This window comes from Panthera pardus, unplaced genomic scaffold (assembly GCF_024362965.1).
Source record: "Panthera pardus isolate Hobbes unplaced genomic scaffold, ASM2436296v1 HiC_scaffold_27, whole genome shotgun sequence".
Classification (NCBI taxonomy): Eukaryota; Metazoa; Chordata; class Mammalia; order Carnivora; family Felidae; genus Panthera; species Panthera pardus.
Window position 1 is genome coordinate 82,863,507 of NW_026526843.1, and position 27,090 is coordinate 82,890,596.

Sequence of the window (27,090 nt, forward strand, 5' to 3'; positions counted from 1 at the left end):
TGGAGACAATAAACCAAGTAAATCAGCAAATTATGAGGTCAGCTATCCATTAACATTAGAATTTAGCCTTTATTACCTATTCAGCATACAGCTATTGAGAACCTACTGTGTGGCAAGGACAAACAACTGGGAAAATTGTTACCAAACCCTGGCTGCCAGGAACTTGTCATTCTAGTCAGGAAAACAGACAACAAAGGGGAATCAGCAAAATGTATCTCAATAGGTGATAAACATGCAGAAGGGGATTGGTTAATGTTAGGCATTCTTATTATTATTTAATTTTCATGCATTATTTCCAGAGTTTTCCTGGCGTGCCAGGCATTGTGATGGGTGTGGGGAAGGAAGGTGGGAGGTGTGGGGGTGGGGAAGTGGCAGCGAACAAAATAGACTAAAATCCCTGCCCTTGGGAGGATTAGATTCTGGAAGTGAGAAAGAGCCGATCAACAAGATAAGCAAGTAAATTATCATGCAGTTAAGGAGAGGATGGGCACACAGCAGGCGCTCAATTAGTGTTAGCTATTAATAGCAAATTACGATTAAATTTATTCAATACACATTCTGGTCTTGGTTCAGTGTGTGGCCTCAGGAAATGCATCATAATGGTTGCTACCTCGGGTCTTTCTGGAAACCCAGGGATGATGACAGTTTGGGGACAGAGGGCGGGTTAGAGGTATCAGTGGGGGGTTCTGTTGAGTTTGAGCTCTGGAGGTCAGGGTTGGGGGGCGGGGCAGATCCCAGATGGGGATCCACCCGTGGGGTTCTCGGTAGATACGCTGGCTCAGAAAGAAGAGCGCGGGCGGGAGGGGGGCATGATAAAAAGGTAAACTGAGGATGGAGCTCTGCGGTACCCGAAGGCTTGGGGGACAGAAAGAGGGAGAAATGTAGCAGCAAAGATAGACTGAGGGGAGAGATCGGATCGGATTCTGGTATGTGCCGACGGTGGAACTCATGGAGAGGATTTGCTCTTGAGTAAAAGGCGGGAGGGGGTGCGGTGGTTCAAGGATAACTATCAGGATTGGGGTCCGGGCAGCTGGGAATCTGAGGGTGTTCTCGCCTGAGGCCAGGGACCTATGAGACGGACTCTGCCCCATTGGCAAAGGGCACCAGGAGTGATAAGGGGCAGCAGCATTAGTTCCTGGGAGCTCGGCAGGTGCCAGGGGACCCGCATGACGGCCCACTCGACTCTTCCCGCCACCCTGGAGACGCTGGGCCATCACCACCATGGCTGCTTTGTCAGTGCAGGAACAGCGATGCCGGGACAAGCGAGTTGGTGGTGGCGGTGACCGGCCCGAAATCACAGGGCCCACGGGAGATCAACCACAGAGGGGTCTCGCGCTCCCCGGGTGATACCAAGTCACTTGCGGTGGGCCGAGACCTACGAGTGTCACCATAGGGCCTTTGAGACGCTGTGGCCCCACTCGGAGCCGGCTGGCCCATGGTGTGTGGAATCGCCCAGTTGCCAGGGGTGTGCGTCGAGGGGCGGGGGGCACCTGAACTTGAGTCCCTACAAGCCAACACCTGCGCCAGGTCACCCTCCCCTGGACTAAGCTGGGGAGGTGTGGGTGGGGGACCCGCAAGTTTTACCCTAAACTGTCCCCTGACTCTGGCCAGTCCCACTCGTCCAGTTCCTGGAGTCACCCCATTCCCGCCTCTCGGGACAGCAGCCCGCTTCCCGCCCGGCGCGGACACCGGCACCCAGGACTGTCTCCACAAAGGTGGCTGAGTGAAGGGCTGGAGGTGGCTCCTGACCCCTGAGAATGGGAGGCGATAGGGGAAGGCTCCCCCTCAAAGCCCACCTCTGTTGCGCCCTCACAACCCACTGGGAAAAGGCCTCCCTGCCCGGGGCTGGGGCTAGAGGCTTGTTGGCCCGGCTCACCTCAAGTCCTGAGAAAGATGGTTGCGTTCGGGATGCGCTCGGAAGCAAACCGTCTCAGCTCTCACAGGCCTGACAGATGAGATGCTCCAAACCCACCCCCCCCCACCTCCCCCCCCCCCCCCCCCCGACCCCGGGGAGGGGGCGGGGAGTTGGAGGGTGGGGGTGGGAGCCGGAGGGGAGAGGGAGAACGCATGCGCGGTAGCGGGGGGGGGGGGGGGGCGCTTCGTGGACACGCCCCCGCCTGGGGTGGGGGGCTGAGTGCGGGAAGGGGCATCCAGCCCCAGCTTACCGTGCGCAAAGGCAGCGGTCTTGAGGGTGCGCTGCTAGAGAGCTGCGGGACCTCCTCGTGTACCCCTGCCTCCTGCTGCACCTCTCCCTTACCTTGTCCCCATCTGGGATGTGACCTCAAGTTTTCAGTGTGCAGAGGGTGTCAAGAGTTTTCACCTGAGCGGCCAGACTTCGGGATATGTATTGACGGGCCTCTTTGAGGCCATCGACCCTGGGCTGCCTCAAGCAGGCTTTTTCAAAGTAACTTGGGGGAGAGCGTTGTGCCCTTGTGCCCATTTCTGAAGGGAAGGAGTTGCAGGGGAGGGATTATTCTGTCAGGGCCTTAGGAATCCGATTTGAAGTGGACAGCTGTCAAAGCATTTCCCAGACTCCCTTGCAGCTATGGCAGTCATGTGACACCATTCTGACCAATCAGATGTATGCTGAGGTTGTTGGGGTGGGGCATCCAGAATGCTTTTTAAAGGGGGATGGAGGAGCTGGCGGCTCAGCCCCCTTCCCCTTCTTTACTGGTGGTTATCTTGGAGTCATAAGGTGGCCACGAAGAAAAGTCTAAGAAACTTCAGCCCAGACTCTGTTCTGAGTTGCCAAAGCAATTCTCATTATATGGGAGAAATAAAACGTCCAAACTATCCTCCAATTCCTCATCCCTGGTCATTGGTAGGAACTCCTTCCTCCCAGGAAGTTATCCATGACCACCAAGTCTAAGTACGTTAAACCTAGACTCCCCACCCCCAAATCAGGACAAAAAGAGAGATGGGGAGAGAGGCCTGGTGAGGACACTTCCTGATAGTTTTCTTGCTCACTCAGCCCAGGGTGTAGCTGTGACTGGCTGTGAGGCTATTTCTGAGGCAGGCACATATTTTCCTAGGGATTCCACCATTTAATCTATAGTACAACTAGCCAAGCCACCTGCCCTATTTCTAGTTAGTTCTTTGGATACTGGATGGGCAGGGGGTTGACCAGAGACCCATGCCCTCATTCCTTCGTTACTCATCAGACCCGTTGGCCAGGGGTATGGGGTTCTGTACCCACTCAAGGTTAAAAGGCTCTCTCCAGGTTTTGTAACAGCTTGTACTTTATTACATATGCAACTCTGCTGTATCTGCCAGTTGATCCCCCTCCCAACAAAGCATCAGCTTAGTGTTATCAGCCCCTCTTGGGACCACTGAGCTACCCTCCTTTCCTCCCAGGGCAGAGTAGATAGAGTCCCTCAAGTAGGCAGTGGACAGACGGAGATTTACAACTGATCATCACAATCATCTTACAAGTATTTACGCTTAAATCAGCACCCTTGGGGAGTTGAAAAGAGTCTTCAGGATGGGATGGAGTGAGGCTGCCCTTCATCCAGGGCCTCAGAAGGTGGAGAAGAGGAGCACATCCTGGGATTCAGTGTGAGTGGGGCATGTCCTCCCCAAACTTTTTCTGGTGGGCGATGTTCTTCACTTCTAGGAGAGACTGAGGAGGCAAGAGAGGGTAGGTAAGAGAGAGTGAGGACCCCTCCTCTACCTCAGCCAGGAGCTGCCCCCGCACCAGCCCTCAACCACCCTTCTGGGCTATTTCACACGCAGAAGGGTCTCCATTCTCCCCTTACCCAATCACAGAGGGTATGTGTGTGAGGGTGTATGTATGCTCATGCGTTAGAGAGTCTGCCCAGGACCCACCTGGTGGTGGACATAGGCCTCACAGCTGTAACACCAGGTAGACAGATCGACGTAGCTGAGGACCAGCGGGTGTCCTGACCCTTCGTGGTGTTGCAGCATATGGGCACTGACATAACGACCACAGTAGACCTGGGGTTGGGGAGAGTATCGGGCAGGGATCAGCACTCACCTTCAGTTTGCTCCTGGGCCAACCTCCACCCCATCCCCTTCCTCCTCTGCTGCCTACCTGATAGCAAGACAGACACACCCAGTTCTCCTGGAGTGTTCCACAGTCCTGACAAGGTTGGGTCACGTCCAGGCCTGATTCAGGTATGGGACATACTGCCACCAAATGGGGACACCAGGGCAGAGGTGTCACAGCATAAAAGATGGCCTGGAATGGGTGCAACTGAGTAAGCTAGGGACTCCATCTCCCTACTACATGTTCCTGCACCACATGCTCCTATCTGGAGGTGCAAATGGGCAAGAGAAGGAAGCCACAATCTCCTCCCTGGTCCCTGAGCTCACCTGGTCAGTGTTAGCATGGACCCCAAAGCTCTGAATCAGCATGTCCTGACCTCCAGCTGCCTCTCCCAGTAGCTTATCCTCTTCTGGGATCTGAGATTCTGGTGCCTCCTGGATGTACAGAGGAAAGAGATGTATCTGAGAGGCCAGATTCTTGCCCCTTCTTCCCCCTACCTGGGTGTGGTGGGTCTTACCTGAGCCTTGCAGTTTAGTTCCAAGGTCCTGAGATTCTCAATCAGCTCACTGGGGGATATTTGGGATGTGGCACCTTGCTCAGGTGAGGCTGTGGGAGTCTGGTTGTCAGTACATAAAGCTGGAGGGGTTTGGATCATCTCAGCTCCCCCAACAGCCTCCTCTGAGGTGGTCTGGCCTGCTGTGGCCTCCACTGTGGCTGCCTGTGAGGTGGTCTGGTCCAGCATGGCTTTCTGTGTGGGAGCCTCCAAGGACTGGTCCTGACTGAGCTCCACCATAGCAGTCTCTGACTTAGGTTGGCCTAGAGTGGACTCTTCCACAGATGATGCTGAGACAGCCTTCTCTGTGCCTGCATCCAGAATGTTCCTTTCTGGTGTGGTCATCCTCTTAGCTGACCCAGGGTTGGTGACTGACTTAGAAAGGGAGGGTTCCTCCTCCTTGTCTTCCACCTCTGGAACCATGGGAGGGAGATCCTTGAGTGTGGGTGCTATCCCTATCCTACCTCTGACCCCTGCCCTCCCCTGAGCCCCCATTGCCCCAGTTCCCCACGCCTACTCACTCATGACCCGTAAGCTGCGCCAGTATCTGCGATGGACTTGGATGGTCTCGGTGATTGAGGCCAGGGCCCCTGATAGTGGGGGCCGCGACAAGGTCAGCAGTGGGGGTGGGTCCCCAAGGAGGGAGCGGGTACAGGCAGCCATGGACTCCGAGATGGATGTCAGGTTATAGCCACCCTTTAAGAGAAAGGGGAGGAAAAGGTATGATGGGGGGCCCTCATGGAATCTGGGAGGCAAGATGTTCTGTCTCCCAATCTCCCTTTGGGGCCCTGCACGACTGTCAGAGGGGCAGCACCCATTGTGTGAGGTGGTTGTTGAGGGTGATGTAAAGTACAACATAATAATTATCACAATAATACTGAGGCAACATTAATAACAGCGGAGATTTATTAAGTGCTTGCTGTGTGCCAGACCCTATTCTAAGTACTTTATGTGTATCGACTCACTTAATCCTTACAACCACATGTGCTCAATCTGTACCGGAACCCCCTTCTCTCACATTCTATAGGAACCCCAGTCTCTGCTCTTTCTACAGATAAAGAAACTGAGGCTTAGGGTGGCTAGATGATGCATCGGAGGCCCTAACAGCTGGTTAGAGGCAGCGCTGGGGTTGGGGGCTGGGCTATCCGATGGAAGAGTTCATGTTCTTAACCATTCCCTTGCCCTGCCACAAGCATTCCTGGGCACACTGTGGGACTTTATAGCAGCCAGTTAATCTCTGTGAGTGATTGTCCTTATCTGCAAAGTAGTGAGTGATTGTCCTTATCCGCAAAGTAGTGAAAACAGCAGCACGTAAGGCTGGCAAGAGGGTTAAGCTAGTGTGTGATGACTCACAACGATGAGAAACTACTTATACATTGCTCACCATATGCCAGGCACTTTTCCACGAGTAGCCGGCCCTATTTTACAGATGAAGAAACTGAGGCATGGGGGGCAGGGGCACTGAGTAACTTACAAAAGGTCAGTGAATTTACTTTGTCTTGGGAGCTTGCTAGAGGCAGTTCAGGTAGTGATAAAAAGCTTCGATGCTAGAGCCAGGCTGCTTGGGTTCAAGCCCTGGCTCTGCCATTATTAAATGTATGACCTCTGGCTGGTCACTATGCTTCTCTGTGCCTCAGTTTCCCTGATCTTGAGAGAGGAAAATGACGAGCAGACTACCTCAGCAGGCTGCTTTGTCAAATAAGTGAATTAACGATACACACAAAGTTCCAAGAAGAGTGTTTTGCACATACTGAGCACTCAAGTTTGTCCAGATAGTGGTATTATTAATGCCCAGTATGTGCCAACAATTCCAGGTGGGGATACTCAAAGCAGATTTTAGGAAATTGTCCCGAGTGTCACAGCCAGCCAGCAGAAAGGGCAGGACTTCAAGTTGTCCAAACCACCCTCCCACCACAGGAAGAGGGACCGAGAGTTACCTCTAGGATTAGGATAATGCGGCCATTGGCAAGGCCCATCAGCAGGTGGGTGAGGTGGGCATAGCCCTCAGGCGACACCTGGCAGCCCCCCAGTGGGTCCCCCCATGCGGCGTCAAAGCCTGCTGAGACCAGCACCAGCTCTGGGTTAAACTGGAGCAGGGAGAGAAGAGATGCATGAGTGTGAAGGTGGAGACCTGGGTAGACGGTAGATGAGGGCGACCCAGACACACAGGCACGCAAGTCAGAAAAATGGAGACACGGGACCTGGAGACTGGGAGACACAAGCCCGGAGCCCTGAAAACAGGAAGGGGAGGACGTGGAGACACAAGACAGACAGACTCAGGGTCACAGAGACACAGAAACATGGAGACAGATCAACAGAGCTACCGTGGACACACCAAACACAGACTTAGAGACACAACACAGACATGGAGACATTTCCAGAAATGGACACTTGGGGACATGAGGTAGAGTCATAAGACTGAGACATGAAACTTGGAGAATCCGATGTCAAGAGATGGTAAAATGGGACATATGTATACAACACAGGGTTTTATACACACGGTGGCAAAGAGAGATGCACGCATACTTCCATCATAGAAGGTGACAACGCAAGTGCCACACACAGAAGATGGGCACCTACCCACATACAATCACACAGTAGCATACAGACTGAACTAACATCGTAGTAATCGCACACACACAAACAGTATCTCACAGAAGGGACAGTGAGCTACAGCCATCCCTGCACAGATACAACCACACACCTGCCATTACCAAAGTCACAACAGGCACACACGTGATTGTGCCCACAGGAGGTGGCTGCTTGCACACACACACAGTCACACATGCACAGAAGGGAGTCACAGCTGCTGTGCACAGCCAGACACATGTACACATCTGAACATGCACGTCTGCAGACGTCATGGAGCTGGTACTTCATCTGCCACACACACACACACACACACACACACACACACACACACACACTGCACACAGACAAGTTGGTCACCTACAGCCACTCAGGCAGAGTCAGGCAAATATACAGGCCACTGCCAGTCAGAGACACACGAACAGCTGTGGCAAACAGGCAGAGAGATGACTGTCACATGCATCCTCCCACATGCAGAAAGCCACACACCAGCTGTCACACGGAGAGCAACGTGCAGTGACATACGGTATCACAGCCATCAAGGAAAGAAACGGTGGTGACAAAGAGCCATTTGTGCAGCCTCATGCACATACTTAAGCTCCTCCCCACCTTGCACATTCGGTTCCACAACAATGGCTGTCTCATGGGGCCGCCATCACACACAGACAGGCACTAGTGATGCTGTATGCCTAGGACACGTATACGTATATAGCTAGGCACACAAAGACGACCCCCATGTACCCAGAAGTCCCTTACAGTTATGCACAGAGAAGGCAATCACATGTGGCAGAAACATGCCAAGGCCATCACGACGGCCACCCGCAGGCTGTCCCACAGGATCAGTCACCCAGAAGTCAGACATGCACAGACCCGATGTCACCCACACTGTCATCGTCGCACACATCCTGTACTGTACCTCGTAGGCAATAGGAAGCACCAGGCGATGCCATGCAGCCAGGTAGTCGGCGTCACCCACACGGGGTCCATTCCAGGCCACGTTGACAGTGAAGCCAGTGCCTGCGGCCCGGCCTATCTGGCTGCTGGCACCCTCCTCCCCCATGGGAAAGAAGGTGCCATGGTCATACCGGTGCAGGGAAATGTACAGTACGCTGCCGGGTCGGAAGGGAGACTGTGGCTGGTTAGTGCCTCCCCACTCCCCTGCATGCCTGAGGCATGGCTCACCCACCTTCCAGACCACACCCCAAACCCCTCCCCCAGCCCCTCACCTGGGGTCCTCCTCAAATATGTGCTGAGTTCCATTACCATGATGGACGTCCCAGTCCACTATCAGGATCCTGGGGAGGGAACGGCTCCTCAGTTAACCTGGGACACTGGCCCCCTGGGAAAGGGCAGGGGCTACACCCCTGGGGTCTGTCTGCAGGGGCATTTATTGCTGGTGGCTGAACTCTGGGTCCCTGGGGAAAGCAGTGGGTGGCAGGCTTGCGGGTCCTATCAGAGTAAGGTTGAAAGCCAGAGCCTGGGTCCTGATGTCTTCACTATGGGCCCAAGCAAGTGCTTAGGGCCAGAGCCCTCCCCCACCCCACCCAGTATGGGTAAGTGTGGGGAGCTGGGATCCTGGGCTTCCTGAAGTAAGCACTGGGGACCTGGACCCCAAATTCTGTCAGGATAGCCGTCAGGGGCCAGAAATGATGGAGCAGGGGGACCCTGGACCTTGTTTTAGAACTACCTGGGTGCCACAATCTGGGGGTCCTATTTGGGTAAGCTGTGCAAGACTAGATCCTTGGTCCTTTTCGGGAGAAGTGCCGGGCAATTGTACTCTTGGGGATGTCTGGGTAAGTCCTGGGGGGCTGCACCATAGGGCCTGCTTAGTAAGCACTGGGCTGGTGGTGGAGGGGTCCCAGGGAGCCCTCACCGCAGCGCCTGCCCACTGATGGCCTGGGCATGGCGAGCAGCCACAGCCACAGAATTAAAAAAGCAGAAACCACAAGCGGCATCCCGCTCAGCATGGTGTCCTGGGGGACGCACCACAGCGGTACCATTCAAAACCTGGGGGAGGAGCAGGAAGCAAAGATTAGACCACCTGCCCTCACGGCTTTCTCTCCCCTTTATTCTCTTCTTCCGTCCTGCCACTACCCCTGGCTGCTAGGGGCCCCCAGCCTGCAGCCCCCATCTCCCCCCACCGCAATTGCTAGTAAGCAAGGTCTCCGGTGAGCAGGGGTCCTCCTCCCCACCGCAGGCCCCTCCTCTGTGCCCTCAGGCCCAGCCTCACCTCTCAGAGCCACCTCTCTCCACCCACCCCCCCCACATCTCCAGAGCTGGCACCCCACCCCAGGGAGAAGGTACCTCTCCCGCCAGCACAGCCTCCACCAGGCGGCAGACGGCGCCAGTGGCCAGCTGCGCACAGGCAAAGGTGCTGGGGCAGATGTAGATGGAATCAAAGTTGGAACCCTCGCGGTGCAGCTCCCGGGTTTTCATCTTCTCTGTGGCCCGCAGACGACCCACGTACTCAGCACTGGAGGCACAGACAGGGCACAGAGGACAGCCAGCTGGTTCCGTCCCCTCCACGGCCCCTCCCGTGTCCCACAGTGGCTCCACCTACCAGAGAGGGAGAGCCCGTGCTCCGGCCCCCAGGAGCCTGTGTGCACTGAGGACCCACCCCCACCCCAGGCATGGGGGTCTGACCTGTGGCAGGTGAGCAGTTCGGCTTCCATGGCGGGACGTGCGGGCAGCGTGAGGCAGCGCCCCGCAAGGCCCAGCTCCTCCAAACGCTGCATGATTCGTAAGACTCGCTGAGGCATCTCTGGGTGGTGGCTGGGGTCGGGGGACAGGAACCAGAGGCAGGACTTAGTGCTTGAGGAGGGGGAGGGATCTCCCCGAGCACTTAGCTGGTGGCCCTCCGACTGCATACTTGTCCCACAAGTTGTGGTGACCCATCATCCGCTGGTCATAGACCAGCCCTGTGCGAGCCTGTAGCATGGGCCACGTCAGGATTGGGAGCGCTGGGGGCCGCCACAGTCCCTCTTCATCCTTCTCCTCTGCGCTATCTTCCTCCAGGATGTCCTCCTCCGGGGTCTCAACTGCAACAGGAGGCCACATTCACCCCACTCCCCCACCCTGGATCTCTGTGATACTCTGGAACTTAGTTTACCCAAATGTATAAGGGGTGAGAGGCCTGAAACGGGGGTCAGTGAGAGAGGAGGCCTGACCCTCCCCCACCAAGGGGCCCCAGGAAAGTGAGTGGGGTCTGGAAGAGAATCTCTCCCAAGGGCTCATGCCATGCTTGACTCCCCACCCAGCCCCCTCCCTGCCTCCTACCTGATCTTACAAGGACCTCCCAGAAGGGCTCCAGGGCTTCCAGAGCGCAGCACAGTGACACCAGGGCACTAGAGGGCAGGGGAGGGGAAAAGTGACCAAACAGCTAATGGGTAGACAGCGAGGGTTCTGCTTCTTCTCCGCCTGGGCTCACCTTGGGCAGGGGGCGCCAGGGGACTCCAGTATGGGGCAAGGGTCTCCCAGAAGGGTGTGGAGTGAGGCACTGACGCCCTCAGCCAAGGAACGAAGGTTGTAGCCACCCTGGGAAAGAAGGGTGTGTGTGGGGGTATTAGGAAAGAATCAGGTGTTACCAGGGAAGAACAGTAATAGTAATACTAGGGCGCTGACTACGTATCCAACAACAAGGAATCTGAAGGGTGACTTACATTTTGTACACCGAACAGTGCTATGAGGTGGTCACAATTATCATGCCCATTTTACATAAGGAAAGCAGAGGCACAAGGAGGTTCAGGGACCTAGGTGAGGTTGTCCAGCTATTAAGTAGAAATGCTGGGACAGAAACTCCTGCCTGACCTGAAAGCTTGGCTCTCACGTCCTCCTGGATCTGTGGGCTGAGAGATGAAGTAATGTCACTCACCTCCAGAGACAGGATCAGTTTGCCTTCTGCCAGACCCATGAGCAAGTGGGTTAGCTGAGCGAACCCTGCTGGAGTGGTGGCCATCTCGCCCTGGGGGGGACGTGGAGGGTCAGCCTGGCTCCACGCAGCCCCCTTCCACCCATGAATCATCCCAGGGAGTCTGCCTTACCTTGGGGTCCCCTTGAAGGGCATCAAATCCAGCGGCCACCAGGACCAGCTGGGGCTGGAACTGAGGGGGAAAGGGACTATATGAGGCCAGGTGCCCTCACGGCCCATCCCTCAACATTGTTCCTGTCCCAACACCCCCCAGACTCCCAGGACCTCAAGGGCGACCGGCAGAAGGAGGTGCAGGAAAGCGGCAATATAGTCGGCATCTCGCATCCCCACCTGCAGAGAGAGCGGCATGATGGGGACGTTCTGCCCCCTGCCCCAAACTGGCTGAGAGGCAGGGGTGGGTCCAATTTGGGGGGCAAAGGGCAGGCAGACACTGACCTGGTTCCAAGGCACATTGATGGTATATCCCTGGCCATGACCAAAACCTATGGTGGACCAGTTAGAGGCCTTAAGGTGGGGCCAGAACCGACCCTGCTCATAACGGTGGATGGAGAAATAGAGGACACTGGAGGGAGAGAAAAAAAAAAAGAGGTGGGGGGCAGTTGAGAGTCAATCTTCCCCCAGACACCCCCAACCCACAGCTCCACCGTTCACTCAGCCACTCGTTCATTCTCTCATTAATTTCCTCATTAACTACTTAATCTATGCATTCATTCATTCTTCCATTCAGTCGCCAACTTACCGATCCTCTGATTCACTAATTCTCCCATTTATTCATTACTCCACTCACTCATTCATTTTGATCTACCGAATGCCTCCCTTGGCAAACACTGCTGCCGTCCTCAGTGCCCACTCACTTCTAGTTCTGAGACCCTGAGGGCTCCGGGATCTCTCCCAGCCCCCAAGGGCTCCTGCTGTGGGGGACTCAAAAATCATACCAGCCTGCCCCTACCCCTGTGACCAAGGTGGTGGCAGCAAGGCAAATCCTGTGTTGTTGGAGACCCACAGGGGACATATAGCTCTTAGCTGGCAGGATCCAACTAAGGTGGAAAAGCATCAGGCCCAACTGGGAAACTTAGCGTTTCCCCTGAAGGAAGTGTGGGGACTCAAGGGCTAGGGGCTAGGAGGCATGGGACTTGGTTCTGTGTGTGTAGCTGAGCTAAAGTGGGGGTGCTGGCAGAGGCTTCCTGAGGCCAGTGAGGGGATCTGTTCCTTCTCTCCAATACTTTACAGGGCACCTCTACTACTTCTTGTATTTTATTTTATTTTTTAATGTTGTTATTTATTTTTGAGAGAGAGAGCGAGCGTGCATGCACATAAAAGAGCAAGTGGGGTGGAGGGGCAGGGGGGAGTGGGAGGGAGAGTCAGAGAGAGAGGATGATAGGATCCGTCAGAAGCAGGCTCTGCACTGACAGCAGACAGCCCGATGTGGGCCTTGAACTCACGAACTGTGGGATCATGACCTGAGCTGAAGTTGGTCACTCAGCCGATTAAGCCACCCAGACGCCCCTACTTGTATTTTATAGGTGAGAAACTGAGCACCCAGAGGAGTGAAGACTGATACACGGAATGGACACTGAAGACATGAAGGTAGATGTTCTGATAGAAAGCCTAGCAGGAGGCTTTGTGTGGGAGGGCTTCATTCTGACTGGGGTGATCAAAATGAATAATCTCTATCTATCCATCCATCTATCTGTTCATCCGCTCCCTGTCTTGTTCCAGAAAGAATTTAAAGCAGCAATTTTTTTTAGGGAAATACAAGAAATAGTGGTAAGGAATAAATCTAGACCAACTTAGTCACATTTTAATAAATGTGGTGGTGAAATTTCATGCAACCGATATAGAGAGATTTTTGAAACTGAATTAAAATATCTAGGAATTAGGGAACGAAACCCATGTCAATGTTCTAGTCTTGAGTAGGTGGGAGATGACTGTTTTACTTTTAGCTCTGATAAATATCGGTTTTAAATTTTTTTAAAGTTTATTTCGGGGCATCTGTGTGGCTCAGTCAGTTAAGTGTCAGGCTCTTGGTTTTGGTTCAGGTCATGATCTCATGGTTTGTGAATTCGAGCCCTGAACTGGGCTCTGCGCTGACAGCGTGGAGCCTGTTTCAGATTCTCTCTCCCTTTGCCCCTCCTACTCCCTCCCTCTCTCTCAAAAAAAAAACAAACAAAACACTTTAAAGCTTATTTATTTATTTATTTTGAGAGAGAGAGAGAGAGAAAGAGAGAAAGCATGAGCAGGGGAGATCATAACCTGAGCCGAAATCAAGAGTCAGATGCTTAACTGACTGAGCCACCCAAGTTCCCTCTAAACTTTTTTTTAAAGTTTATTTATTTTGAGGGATAGAAAGCGAGCATGAGTAGGAAAGGGGCAGAGAGAATCCCAAGTAGGCTCCAAGCAGGCTCCAAGCAGGCTCCAGAGCCTGACTATGTGGGGCTGGATCTCACCAATTGTGAGATCATGACTTGAGCTGAGATCAAGAGATGGCACTTAACCAAGTGAACCACCCAGGGGCCCCTAAACCTTTTTTCTTTTAGTAAGTTAACCAGTAGAGGAAGAGAAATACACAGTAGGACAAAAAGATGGTTATCAGGGGAAAAAAGGAATAAAGAAAATATTGGAAGAAAGCCAACCCCATGAGAGCTACCAGAGCCAAAAGAAGAATGAACACCCAGGAAAACTAAGTTTATAAAGCAAATAGCAGGAGGAGGTTTTAAAATAAGTTCCACTAATTTCCAATGAAAGAATGATGGACTGATAGCACAGGTTTACCTCCTTGCTCTCCCACAATCCCAGTCAGAAGATAGTAAAGGGAATTTTAAACAGGTATCCCAGAAAGACAGAGAATGGAAGAAAGGATGTTAGACAATTAGAGACTTCAACAAATCTCTGGAAAATAGTCTTTGAGGCTCCAGGGGCCCTGGGGGGCCCTCTCTCGTGCTGAGCAGGCCAGGGAGGGCACCCCAGATAACCTGAGGTTTCCCTTCTGGAGAAATCAAGTACAGATCCAGGTCAATGCACACAAAATCAATTCTGAATAGCTAATTCACTGAATGACCAATTCACTAGATTTACTTCTTTTGTTTAAGTATAGTTTTTTTATTTTGAGAGAGACAGAGAGAATGAGTGGGGTAGGGGCAGAGAGGGAGGGAGAGAGAATTCTAGGCAGACTTTACACTGTCAGTGCAGAGCCCTACACGGGGCTTGAACTCATGAACCATGAGATCATGACCTGAGCCAAGTTCACGAGTTGGATGCTTAACCCACTGAGCCACTTAGGTGCCCCTCTTTATTTCTTTTAACTGCTTAACTTTAGTTTACCTGTTTTTGTCATCTCTGTAATAGTATTTTAAGGCCTGATCAATTTGTCTCCATCCAGGACCCTGCTGATGGAGTTAAGAGCCTGAGGGATGGGGAACTAGGAGATTGAAGGGGATGGATAAGTGGTTTTTTTCATTTATACTTTCCTATTTATGAGAAAGAATGCATTGAATATATTCACAATTTTTCTATCTGTGGATATCATCAATGATATATCCACAAAAGAACACAGTTATAGCCTCCAATGCATTTACTAAAACAAAAAGAATGATTAATGACATTAGAGAATTCTTGTTAATTTGCTTAGAAATTATACTATGGCTATGCTTTTTTAAAAATTCAAAATATATGCTCTATGTTTTAAAGATACACTCTAGAATATTTAGAGAAAAAATGATATGGTATCTGGGATTGACTTCAAAATATTACAGGAGGATGGCAGTGAGGGCAGGTACTGATGGCCAATTGAGTTGATAAATGTTTTTTCTTAAGTTTATTTATTTTTTGAGAGAGCAGGGGATAGGCAGAGAGAGAGGGAGAGAGATAATCCCAAGCAGGCTCCACTCTGCCAGCGTGGAGCTCGAGGTAGGGCTCAAACCCAGGAACCTTGAGATTATGACCTAAGCCGAAATCAAAAATCAGAAGCCCAGGGTGCCTGGGTGGCTCAGTCAGTTAAGCATCCAACTTCGGCTCAGGTCATGATCTCACAGTCCGTGAGTTCAAGCCCTGCATTGGGCTCTGTGCTGACAGCTCAGAACCTGGAGCTTGCTTCGGATTCTGTGTCTCCCTCTCTCTCTGCCCCTCCCCAACTTGCGCTCTGCCTCTCAAAAATGAATAAATGTTAAAAAAAATTTTAATATTAAAAAAAAGAATTGGAAGCCCAACCAACTGAGACACCCAGGCACCCCAAGTTGACAAATCTTGAAGCATTCAATTCAAGAAGACAGAAATGGACAAAAGAACACAGGATGAAGAAATTAATAAAGATTAAGCAGAAAAAAATAATGAAAAAAAAAAATAAAACAGTGGAGATGGCCAAAAAAGCCAAAACCTGGATTTGAAAAAATAAGTACAATTGACAAGTGTTTGGCAAGGCGGAGGGTAAAACAAAGAGATGCCATCTCAAGACCAGACCTCCTTTTCTCTCTCTCAAAAATAAACTTGAAAAAAAAGGAATTATAGGGGCACCTGGGTGGCTCAGTCAGTTAAGCATCTGACTTCAGCTCAGGTCATGATCTCACAGTTCGTGAGTTCCAGCCCCACATCCAGCTCTCTGCTGTCAGCTTGGAATCTGGAGCCTGCTTTGGATTCTGTGTCTCCAGCTCTCTTTGCCCCTCCCCACTTGCTCTCTCTCTCTCTCTCTCTCTCTCTAAAATAAATACATATTTTAAAAAGATGAAAAGAAAAAGAACAGGCCCCCATTTTTCTGGCATTTGGAAGGACCCCATCTAATACATGGCTTCCTGCCCACACTCCCTAAAGTTGAGACCTGTCAGTGGACACTTCCTGCCCCAATCCTAGGAAATACCTTTCAGGAAACAGACTCCCATGCACCACAGTAGAGCAGCCCCATGACAGCCACCTTCAACAGTGCTTTATTCTTTGGTATAAATGCCAATTAAGAATTGCTAGATATTCGAGGAAAACTGAGGAAATCTTAAAGCATATCTTTCTCTTTCCTTATAAAAATTTTTAAAAGTTTTATTTTTGGAAGAGAGAGAGAAAGAGAGGGGCCGAGGGAAAGAAAGAGAGAGAATCCCAAGCAGGCTCCACGCTCAGCATGGAGGCCAATGTGGGGTTTGATCCCATGGCCATGAGACACAACCCAAGCTGAAATCAAGAGTCAGATGCTTAGCCAACTAAGCCACCCAGGCGCCCCTCTTTTCTTTTTTTTTTTTTTTTAAATGTTTACTTATTTTTGAGAGAGAGAGAGACAGAGACAGAGTGCAAGCAGGGTAAGGGGAGAGAGAGAGGGAGACACAGAATCTGAAGCAGGCTCTAGGCTCTGAGCTGTCAGCACAGAGCCCAATGAGGGGCTTGAACTCACAAGCGGGGAGATCCTGACCTGAGCCAAAGTCAGACGCTTAACCACTGAGCCACCCAGGTGCTCCTCTTTCTTATTTCTTCTTTATTTTTTAAAGTTTACTTATTTTTGAGAGAAAGAAAGAGCATGCACAAGTGGGGGAGGGGCAGAGATAGAGAGGGAGACACAGAATCTGAAGCAGGCTGTAGGCTCTGAGCTGTCAGGACAGAGACTTATATGGGGCCTGAACTCACGAATGGTGAGATCACGACGTGAGCTGAAGTTGGATGCTTAACTGACTGAGCCACCCAGGCACCCCCCTCTTTCTTTTTTTAAAAGAATCTTTAGGTTTTATTTTTTATTTAAAATAGGCTTCACATCCAGCATGCAGCTCAGTGTGGGGCTTGAACTCACAACCCTGAGATCAAGACCAGAGCTGAAATAAAAAGTCAGACACTTAACCAACTGAGCCACTCAGGTGCCCCAAAGCACTTCTAATTACTATTATATAAAACCATGCTAAGAGGGGTGCCTGGGTGGCTCAGTAGGTTAAGCATCCAACTTTGGCTCAGGTCATGATCCCATGGTTCATGAGTTCAGGCCCGTATAAGGGAGCTTGAGCCCTGCTCTGGGTGAGCTCAAGCCCCTCTTCAGGCTCCATACTCTCGTGATCTTTCTCTCAAAAATAAATAAATAAAAATGAAATAAAATAAAAAAATTAAAAAGCATGCTAAGGAATGAGAGGGCATAGAAAGAGAGAGGAAGAAAGTGCTTTTGGAGATTAAAAGAATGTCTAAATACTGAATTCAACAGAAGGGCTTGAAGGTAAAATTGAGGAAATCTCCCGGGACACAGAGCAAAAGGAAAAAGAACACACAAGAGAACACACACACAAAACAGACCAGACAGAATACCGTAAAAGAAAGCATCAAAGAACTAATAGAAGAAAACGTCTAAGGATTTCAGAACAGCATGAGTCTTCAGATGTAAACTGTCTACCTACTGCTAAGCAGAATGAAGGGGCCAGGGTGAAACTTCAGAACACTGGGAATAGAAAGAACCTATAATTTTTGGAGAGGGAAACAGATTACTCAAAAAGGAATAAAAATCAGACATCTGTCAGCAACATCGAATGCTGGAAAATAATAAAGCAATGTCCAGAGAACAGCCAGACTAGATTAAGTAATGGGCCACAGGAGCTCAGAATCTATGGGAGAAAAGGGGATTTTAGGTAGTCGGTATGAAAGAAGGGAGGATAAAACAACCATTTAGCAGTGTCCCTACTGACAAGGACCTGCTCACTTTCTGCAGGAAGGGTGAGCTGGTACCACCTTTCTGGAGGGAAGTCTGGCTGTAGACCCTAGACTTTTACTTTTTTTTTTTTTTTTTAAATTTTTTTTTCAACATTTTTTATTTATTTTTGGGACAGAGAGAGACACAGCATGAACGGGGGAGGGTCAGAGAGAGAGGGAGACACAGAATCGGAAACAGGCTCCAGGCTCCGAGCCATCAGCCCAGAGCCTGACGCGGGGTTCAAACTCACGGACCGCGAGATAGTGACCTGGCTGAAGTCGGACGCTTAACTGACTGCGCCACCCAGGCGCCCCGACCCTAGACTTTTAAAGCACACCGACCCTCTGACCCAGCAATCCATTATTGGAAATTTTACACTCAGAGAAGTGTAAAATTATGTATTTTTAAATTACGTATTATAAAAATTACATATATATGTGTACGCATATGTGCACACACACACACACACACACATACATGTGTGTGTGTGTGCGTATATGTGTGTATATATATATATATATATATATATATATATATATATATGTAGTTACATATTTTGCTGTAGAACTGTCTGTTAGTAGCAAAAAATGGAAAGCACCATAAATGTCCCAGGGATAAATGACCAGAGGTACAGCCATAAAATGGAATACTCAACAGCCCTTATAAAGACAGGTGTTTTTAAGAGGCACTAACATGGAGAGGTGTGCATGACGTGGCTAAATGCAAAAAGCAAGCTGCCACAGAACAGAGGATTGTCCCATTAGGCAGTGTGTTAATGATAATAACGAATATTCATACATCTAAAGGAAAAATTCTGTTTTAAGAATATAACCTAAACTATCAACAGTTATTTTGGAGGTTATAGGAATTATAGGAGAATCACTGCTTTAGACATTTCTAGATTATTAACTTTTTAAAAGTTTATTTATTTATTTTGAGAAAGAGCATGAGTGGGGAAGGCACAGAGTGAGAGGGAGAGAGAGAATCCTAAGCAGGCTCCGTGCTGCCAGCATGGAGCCCAACACAGGACTCTAATTCAGGAACTAAGAGATCATTACCTGAGCCGAAACCAAGAGTTGGATGCTCAACTGACTGAGCCACCCAGGCACCCTTGTATTATTTAGTTTTTTAAATAATTTTTCAAAAATGTTTTATTTATTTTTGAGAGAGATAGAGAGAGAGAGAGAGAGACAGCATGAGCGGGGAAGAGGAGAGAGAGAGGGAGACACAGAATCCAAAGCGGGCTCCAGGCTCTGAGCTGTCAGCACAGAACCCGACATGGGGCTGGAATTCATGACCCGCGAGATCGTGACCTGAGCTGAAGTCAGACACTTAACCGACTGAGCTACCCAGGTACCCCTATTTAAGTTTTTTATACAAGCACGTTGCAGTAGTCATAATCAGAAAGATAAAGTACTAATTTGAAGTTTACTCCAGCTCCAAGGTAAACTGGTGAACAAGATCTCCCAACATCTGTTGACTCAAATCTCATCTCTTCCACTCCTTCTCTGTGTGACCTTGTAACCTGTAAGCCTCAGTTCCCCCAGCTGTAAAATGGGGGACCCAACAGATCCTGCCTCAGACTGACCTTAAGAGAGAAAGCAGATACGCAGAGAGCAGCACAGAACCTGGTTCCAAGTTGGGCCCAATGAGTATGAATGCCTTTCCTTCCTGGGCCCCTTCTGGCTGGGCCCGTAAAGGTGGGGGGTGGCTGGGAGTCTAGCATCTAGGGTGTCACTTGTGGCATACCTGGGGTCCTGGTCAAAGGTGAACTGGGTTCCTTGACCGTGGTGAACATCCCAATCCACGATAAGGACCCTGTGAGGAGGACAGAGGAGGATACTATGTAAAAGAATCAAGATGTATCTGGGGAGGTGCCCAGACCAGAATACTCTACCCCATGCCACCCCCATCATATTCTCCCTGCTACTTGCTGCTGACCTCTGAATGTCATGCTTCTGTTGAGCGTAGCGGGCAGCCACGGCCACGTGGTTGAACATGCAATACCCATCCATAAGACTGTGCTGGGCGTGGTGTCCAGGAGGCCTGGGGAGGACAGGGAAGGCCACAGATTGGGGGTAGGGGGCCCTCCTCTGCAGAGATGGACTCTTCCCCCCTCCCCAATTCTGGGCCACCAACTCCCCCAGTGTCGATGCCTGCAAATCTGCCAGGAACTGAGTAATTGGGGCCCCCAGACTCTCACCCCCACTCTACTGCTCTCTCCCTAAAGGATATTTGACAACATTCATTAAAATTATCAGTGCATAGTGCTCACTTCAGCAGCACATATACTAAAAGTGGACCAGTACAGAGAAAATTAGCACGGTCCTTACACAAGGATGACACACAAATTTGTGAAGCGTTTCTTCACTATATTGTACACCTGAAACTAACATAATGCTCTATGTTAACTACACTGGAATCAAAGCTTCAAAATATAAATAAATAAATAAATAAATAAAGTGAAAATTGTCAATACAGACACCCTCATACCCATTCTGCTCTTGGGGATGTAGCCCACAGTTCATATAACAAAAAAGGTGAAATAACATATTTATAAATGGATAATGGCATTTGCCATGACGTGTTTTGGAAACAGCAAATGATTGGGGAGAACCAAAGTGCCTATTGCTAGGGGGCTGGTTAACTTCCTGTGCATTTGCAGTGGCATTCTATGCAGGTCTAAGCTATCTACTGTTAGAGGAAAGCTTTCCAAAGTGTAGAAGTGAAAAATGCACAGTATGGAAGGAAGCGTGTTTATGGAAGGGGGCATGTTGAGTGCAACTCCATTTGTGGCTAAAAAAGGGGAGGGAGAGGAAAGGCTGTATCTTCTGCATTTCATCAATTCTGGGATGCCAACGATACTAAGATGTGCAGTGATTTCACATGCCAATGATAAAACAAAATGCTGCTAACTGAATTCTGAGACACCATTGTTAAGATGAACCGGGATTTCAAGATGATAAAATCTAGATCTTAGCATTGATGGAATATGGCATTTACTCCATGAACAGGCACAGAATGTTTCTGGGAGGACACATGAGTCACTGGTTACAATGACTACCTCCAGGAGAAGAAGCAGGTTGTGTGGGAGGATGGGGGTTGGGGACTTTTTGTACCCACTTTTGTACCTTTTGACTCTTGAACCATGTGAATATACTACCCATACCAATACATTTTACATTTGAGGGAAGGAATTTATTTCAAATATACAAAGCCAAATGCTGGTGGGTCCTACCTGATGATGGCCATGCCATTCCGTATCTCCTTCCCCAGGACAGCATCCACCAGCCTGAGGACAGAGCCTGAGGCCAGGCAGGCACAGGTATAGGAGTTCTGAAGAGACAATGGGAGCCATAGAGAGAGTAAGGGGGAGGGCAGTCCTGTCCACTCAGCTGCTCCTCCCCAGGATGGGATGGGCATGGGGACGGGAAACCCCAGGATTGCCACCACACTCCGTCTTCACAGCTCTCATCCATACCGGATGCAGATAAACTGAGTCATAGGTGTCTGCTAGGATGCGGAGCTCTCTCTCATTCATGTACTGGGTCGTCTCCATCAGATCAATGTATTCTAGGCTGGCGACAGAGGCAGGATGAGATTCAAGCGCCTGCCTCCCTCCTGGGCCTGAGTCAGGGCCCTGTCCCTTCCCCATATGAGCCCTGGTCAAGTCAGGCCCCCTCAAATGTCAATGAAAGGGAATAGCTGGGATATAGGACACATCCCCTGCTTCTTCCCTAGCCTGCTTAATTTCCAGTAATAGCCCTTGCCCTCTGCTCTAGCCACAATAAATCCTACTCCTAGGCCACTGGCCATACTGTTCCAGCTGTCTATACCTCCCTTCCCTCAGCTTCCCTCTTCATCTGACTCACTCTTTTTCTCAGCTCAGATATATCCCCTCTGCCAAGCTAGCTTTCCTTGAATCATATCACACAAGAGCCCTTACTCTGGGTTCCTACAGCTCCATGGGGGAAACCCCTGATCACCCTGTCCACACATCCAGCATATGTTTACACACTAGACTATAATAACAACAACAGCCTATTATGGGCTGATGACCTAGCAGGCCCTCTGGAAGAGCTTCCATTTACTAGCTCCTATGTGATCAGCAATGACTGTGAGATTAGGAGAGGCTCAGCCACTTGCCCAAGGCCACAGGGCCCATGACATTCCTTCCCAAAGAATCCAGCATGCCCTGGCAGCCTCCTCCCCATCCCTACAAAGTTCTGAAGCCTTCACCTGTGAACCAACATCAGCTCATCCTTTTCAGCAAATCGAGCCTAGGGAGACATAAGAAATAAAGCACTAAGGCACTGGCCACACCCAGGCTCTGCCAGCTTCCGCCCACCACCCAGTGTGTCAGCTGGGGGAACTCACCTGAAAGGACACACAGCGGTCCAGGAGGCCCTCCTGGATCAGCTGTTCCTTGATGGCATGGAGTCGTTCAGGGCCTTCAGGGAAGCTAGGTTGACAAGAGACACCGTCATACAAACACACACACACACACACACACACACACACACACACACACAGGGACACTGGTGAGCACATCTGCTCCTGTACATCTTCCTCATCTATCCTTCCACAGCTGCTTGCGCCAGAATCTTCAGAATCATCCCTGGCATTTGTTGGCTCTGCTCTTGTAATATATCCAGAACCTGCCCTTCTCCTTGTCACCCCCACTGCTGCCACCAGAACCTCCCACCTGTGCTGCTACACTCAGCTCCTCACTGGCCTCTCTGCTTCTGCGCTCGCTCCCCCAGAAGCCCTTCCTCCACACAGCAGCCAGACATTGATTAAAACCCAAATCAGGTCACGTCTCTCCTGTACTTAAAACTTTCTCATGGTTCCCCTCTCATTTAGAGTCAAAGCCGAAGTCCTCTCCATGCCCCAGAAGGCTGTGAATCACTTGCCCCATAGCCTCTCAGATGCTAGGCTCTCCCCCCACTCTGCTTCTCCTGCACTGGTCTCCTCCCTGTTCCTCACCCAAACCAAAGTACTTTTCAGCTATCTTCTTTCCCTGTGATTTTAAACACTCTCCTCCCAGGAGAGTGGCTGGGTGGCTCAGTTGGTTAAGCACCCAACTCTTGATTTTGGCTCAGGGCATGATCTTGCAGTTGATGAGTTCGAGACCCACATCGGGCTCTGTGCTGACAGTTCAGAGCCTGCTTGGGATTCTCTCTCTCTCCCTCTCTCTCTGTCCTCCCCTGCTCTCTCTCTCTCTCTCAAAAAAGCCAAACCACTCTTCTCCCAGATGTCTCCATGGTTCACTCCCTCACCTCCTTCAGATCCCTGCTCAAAGATCAGCAAGGCCTTCCCTGACCATCTTATTTAAAACTGATTCCCCTTGGGGCACCTGGTGGCTCAGTCGGTTGAGCGTCCAACTTTGGCTAGTGTCACGATCTCATGGTTTGTGGGTTCAAGCCCCATGTCGGAGCCTGGAGCCTGATTCAGTTTCTGTGTCTCCCTCTCTCTCTGCCCTCCCTGCTCACTCTCTCTCTCAAAAATAAATAAACTTAAAAAAAAAAACTGATTCCCCTCAACCACATTTTCTGCCACTCTCCTTCTTGCATCAGTGTTTCTATGCGGCACCTCTTTCTAACACACTTGACATTTGCCTTTTGTTTACTGTCTTCTCCCTCCAAAATGCAATCCCCATGAAGGCAGGGGTTCCGTTTGTTTTGTCTACTGTGGTGTCCCTAGCTCTTCAGAAGATGGTAGGTATGTATTCAATAGTGAAGTCTTTTGCCATCATGAGTCTTCTGTTGGGACAGAGGAGACCAATACTAATCTGCTAAATACGTTAAGTATGATAGTGAACTAACGATGACACAAGCTGGGAATATCCTAAAGATCAGGTGGGTGGCCAGGCAAAGCCCTCCGTGAGGAAGTCTCTTTGAGAGGTGAATGTTAACAGGGAGAGGAGAAGGTGGAAACGAATCTCTGAAAAAGGGACCAGCCAGGGTAAAGACCCAAGCTGAGAGGGCCTGGCATGTTGGAAGCACAGCAAGGGGACCAGTGTGGGTGAAATGAAGAGAAGCGAGTGAGGGGGAGGATTGGCTAATGAGGTCACCGAAGTGGTGTGGAGCCAGATCATGTGGAACCTTAGAGGCCAGAATGAAGAATGTGGACTTTACCTTGAGGGCAACGGCAAAATCCTGAAGGATTTTAAGAAAGAGAACATCACTGAAACTAACATAACATCGTATGTCAAACATACTTCAATTTAAAAATGTAATTAAAAAAAAAAAAAGAAAGAGGGGGCGCCTAGGTGGCTCAGTTGGCTCAGGTCATGATCTCACGGTTCATGAGTTTGAGCCCTGCATCGGGCTCTCTGTTGTCAGCACGGAGCCTGCTTTGGGTCCTCTTCCTCCCTCTTTCTTTCTGCCTCCCACCCTCCCGCTAAAAATAAATAAAAACACTTTTAAAAATTAAACAAAAAGAATGATAACATATATATTTTTTGGCTTCTTTGTGAAGAACAGACAGCAGGGCTGAGGGCTGAGGATGGAAGCAGGGGGCCAGTGAGGAGGCCTCCGAAAGTCTAGGGGAGTGATGGTGACGGTGGCAGTGGAGGCAGTGAGGAGAGGTCAGATACTGAATACACTTCTAACACAAAGCCAAAAGAATTTGCTGATGGACTGACATGTGTGTGCAAATGGGAGGTATAATTCTTCCAGTTCAGCATGAGTGTCCTTTCTTCAACGAAGCCTTCTGTGAACCCTGGATGCTAGTCTAGGGACCTCTATTAAACACTCTTGAATACCCTGGTCTTAAGTCATCCTTCATTAAACACCTCACACCACTGTTGGCTGTTTAATGATTGGCTCTCCTACTCAGCTATAAGCTCCATTAGAAGGGACCCTGTATGCCCTGTCTGATGTCGGTGTTACCAACTCCCAGAACACAGTGAATACTCGGTAAGTGTTGGCTAAATGGAATCTTTTCAAGCCTACGCCTCACCTCTCTAAATCATGGGCTTCCAGTCTCTAGGCTAGCATAAGAATGGATTCATTCTTGCTAATGGGCTCTAAGTGTGTCTATTTGTGTGTTTGTGTCCCTCCAGGGGACAGCCTGGAGGAGCCAGCCTCACCTGTCATCCCAGAGGCAGTGGAATTCATTTAGCTGCTCATCGAACACCAAACCAGTGCCAGACAGTGTCTTGGCCTCAAGGTTCAGATCCTGCAGGGAAAAAAATGGGAGACACCAATCCATTCAGGGCCTGAGTCAGAAGGAACACACTATACCGTCCAGGAGGGTGAACCATAGGGTTTTGATTGTCACAAGAGGTGAAATCCATTGAGGCCAGGCTACTCTCACCAGCCTTCGCAGGTCCATGATTAGGTCTTGCTCTGCTGCTTGGCTGAGCTTCTTCATTCTGCCTTTCTTCTTTACCTCTGCTAGACTAGGGCTGGAGGAGAGTATGGCACCCTTCTTAACACCTCGCTTCTGCCAAACAGAGAGAAGGGTCAGATTCCAGTGCACGGCCCACTGCTCCTCCCCCCGGATCGGGCAGGTCTGGGGCCTCACCGAGGTGACGCTGGAGTCGTGGGGGGGCGAATGGGGGTTATGCCTACTCCTTCGCTGCCTGGTTGAGGTGGAATCCTGGCCCGTGGAGGTCATGGTCGGGGAGACTTCACCCCTGACGCGGTTCTGGGTGGTGGGATGGAGGTGACCATGAACCAGCTGGAGTGCCCGGAGGACCCCACACCTCAGCCCCTTCCCAGGCCCCGCCCCCTATACAGTCTCCATCCCTTCTGCTATCCTATTCCCCACTGCCTTCTACGCTCCGCCCCTTTCAAGGCCCTCTCCTTCCACTGGGGTGTCAATTCCACCTGGTCCCGCCCATCCTACCAGGCTCCACCCCTTTAACACTATTATTTCCCCTCGAAAAGTATTGCCCCTTCGCTGAGCAATAAACCCCTAGGCTCAGTGCGTCCTAGGGCCGGCCCTCTTCAGCTAATCACCACCCCTTCCGCTCCCCCAAGCCCCATTCCCAGACTCATTACTCCAAGCCTCGCCCAGACCCCACCCCTCCACAAATCTGCCCCTTCCAGCTAATCTCCGAGGATAATCACCCACCCTTTCACTCAGCCAGACTCAGACCCAGCTCCGGCCTGGACTCCACCCTTAACGATCCACTTAACTCCACCCCTTATCGGGCCGGACCCACACCTTCCACTTGGCCAGATCCCGCCCCTAACGTTTCCACAAGCCCCACTCCTCAGGGGACTGCCCCTTTCCTAGATCCCGCCCCCTGCTCAAATCCTACCCCTAAAGCTCCATCAAACCCCTTCAGCCAGTTTCGGGCCGCCTACCGTCAGTCCCCTCCCCCTTTCCGCCCCCTGCTGTCGACGCCGACCAATCGCTTCAGCTCCACTCACTGGGCGTGGCCCTTTTCTCAAACTCCGCCCATGGCTCACGCTGCGAAATGTCTGGCGACCCGCCGGGCGGCGAGTGCTTGAGGCCCGCTTTTCCATTGGGCCGGTTTCTCTACTACCCGCCCAATCCCGCCCACACTGCGTCCCGGCAAGCAGGGCTGCGCCTCTCCTGCAGGCCACACCTCCCGCGAGCTCACAAATGCCGTCAGCGCGTCAGAGCGCCGACGCTAGCCGTGCGGCGCCTGCGTAAGCCTGCGCCGGCGGTTCGAGGCGGTGCTCAGGCTTAAGCTCGCCCCTCCCCCAGCCACCGCCGCCGTCGTCCTGGTTGCCGTAGCTGCTATGCCTCCGTCCTTGTTCAGTCACCTTAGGAGTCCTCCAGACCCGAGCCTACTGTGCCGTACGATGACTCGAGAGCAAGCAAGCAAACAAGCGAGAGAATTAGAAAGGGGCGTCCCGTCTCCTCCCGGCGGCTTCCCGCGCGGCGCGCTGTGATGACGTAGCGCAGGCGGACTGGCGGCTGGGTCCCGAGCGCGGTTGAAACTGGACGAGGGCTGGTGGCGGCCAAAATGGGTGTGGTGATGATGTTAAATATTGTGAGGGTTTTCTGAGTTAATATTAACTAAGGCGGTCCACAGGAAACACTCAATAAATGTTAGCTGTGGATACTCTGCCACGAAAATGGGGGGGGGGGGTAGGATGGAAGGATTCTTAGTGGGGAGCAAATAATTGTGATGATAGCATGTAATATGTGACAGGCATTATCGTAAGTCACAATTTTGTGAAGTAGTTCCTATTATTTTTAAATTTTATTTTTTTGAGACAAAGACAGAGCATGAGTAGGGGAGGGGCAGAGAGAGAGGGAGACACAGAATCCGAAGCAGGCTCCAGGCTCTGAGCTGTCAGCACAGAGCCCAACGCGGAGCTCGAACTCACGGACTGTGAGATCATGGCCTGAGCTGAAGTCGGACGCTTCACTGAGCCACCCAGGCGCCCCGA

The 27,090-nt window shown here is 50.8% G+C and overlaps 1 protein-coding gene and 1 non-coding gene across 6 annotated transcripts; one reads left to right on the top strand and one right to left on the bottom strand.

The window, feature by feature from the left end:
• Nucleotides 1-3,221: 3,221 nt before the first annotated feature.
• Nucleotides 3,222-26,593, bottom strand: HDAC6 (histone deacetylase 6). 5 transcript variants are annotated; one of them, XM_019417412.2, is made up of 29 exons: nt 26,458-26,593; nt 25,244-25,366; nt 25,034-25,162; nt 24,807-24,895; nt 22,091-22,175; nt 21,953-21,993; nt 21,195-21,291; nt 20,952-21,049; nt 19,655-19,759; nt 19,463-19,531; nt 11,512-11,638; nt 11,341-11,406; nt 11,189-11,248; nt 11,020-11,109; nt 10,576-10,682; nt 10,425-10,492; nt 10,018-10,186; nt 9,792-9,920; nt 9,453-9,621; nt 9,022-9,155; nt 8,375-8,443; nt 8,065-8,257; nt 6,497-6,646; nt 5,081-5,255; nt 4,524-4,972; nt 4,333-4,440; nt 4,052-4,198; nt 3,826-3,954; nt 3,222-3,619 (listed from the first exon to the last, which is right to left on the bottom strand). In XM_019417412.2, the coding sequence occupies exons 2-29, from the start codon at nt 25,334-25,336 to the stop codon at nt 3,551-3,553; spliced, it is 3,414 nt and encodes a 1,137-aa protein (XP_019272957.1). In that variant the 5' UTR covers nt 25,337-25,366; nt 26,458-26,593; the 3' UTR covers nt 3,222-3,550. The 5 variants fall into 5 exon arrangements, with proteins under 5 accessions (XP_019272957.1, XP_019272955.1, XP_019272954.1 ...); XM_019417410.2 differs by lacking the exon at nt 26,458-26,593 and adding an exon at nt 26,098-26,195 and having other exon boundaries at nt 25,034-25,159; XM_019417409.2 differs by lacking the exon at nt 26,458-26,593 and adding an exon at nt 26,098-26,194.
• On the top strand, nt 19,981-20,087 carry LOC128773966 (U6 spliceosomal RNA). The gene has a single exon (XR_008418457.1). It is a non-coding gene; the product is annotated as a U6 spliceosomal RNA (small nuclear RNA).
• Nucleotides 26,594-27,090: the final 497 nt, after the last annotated feature.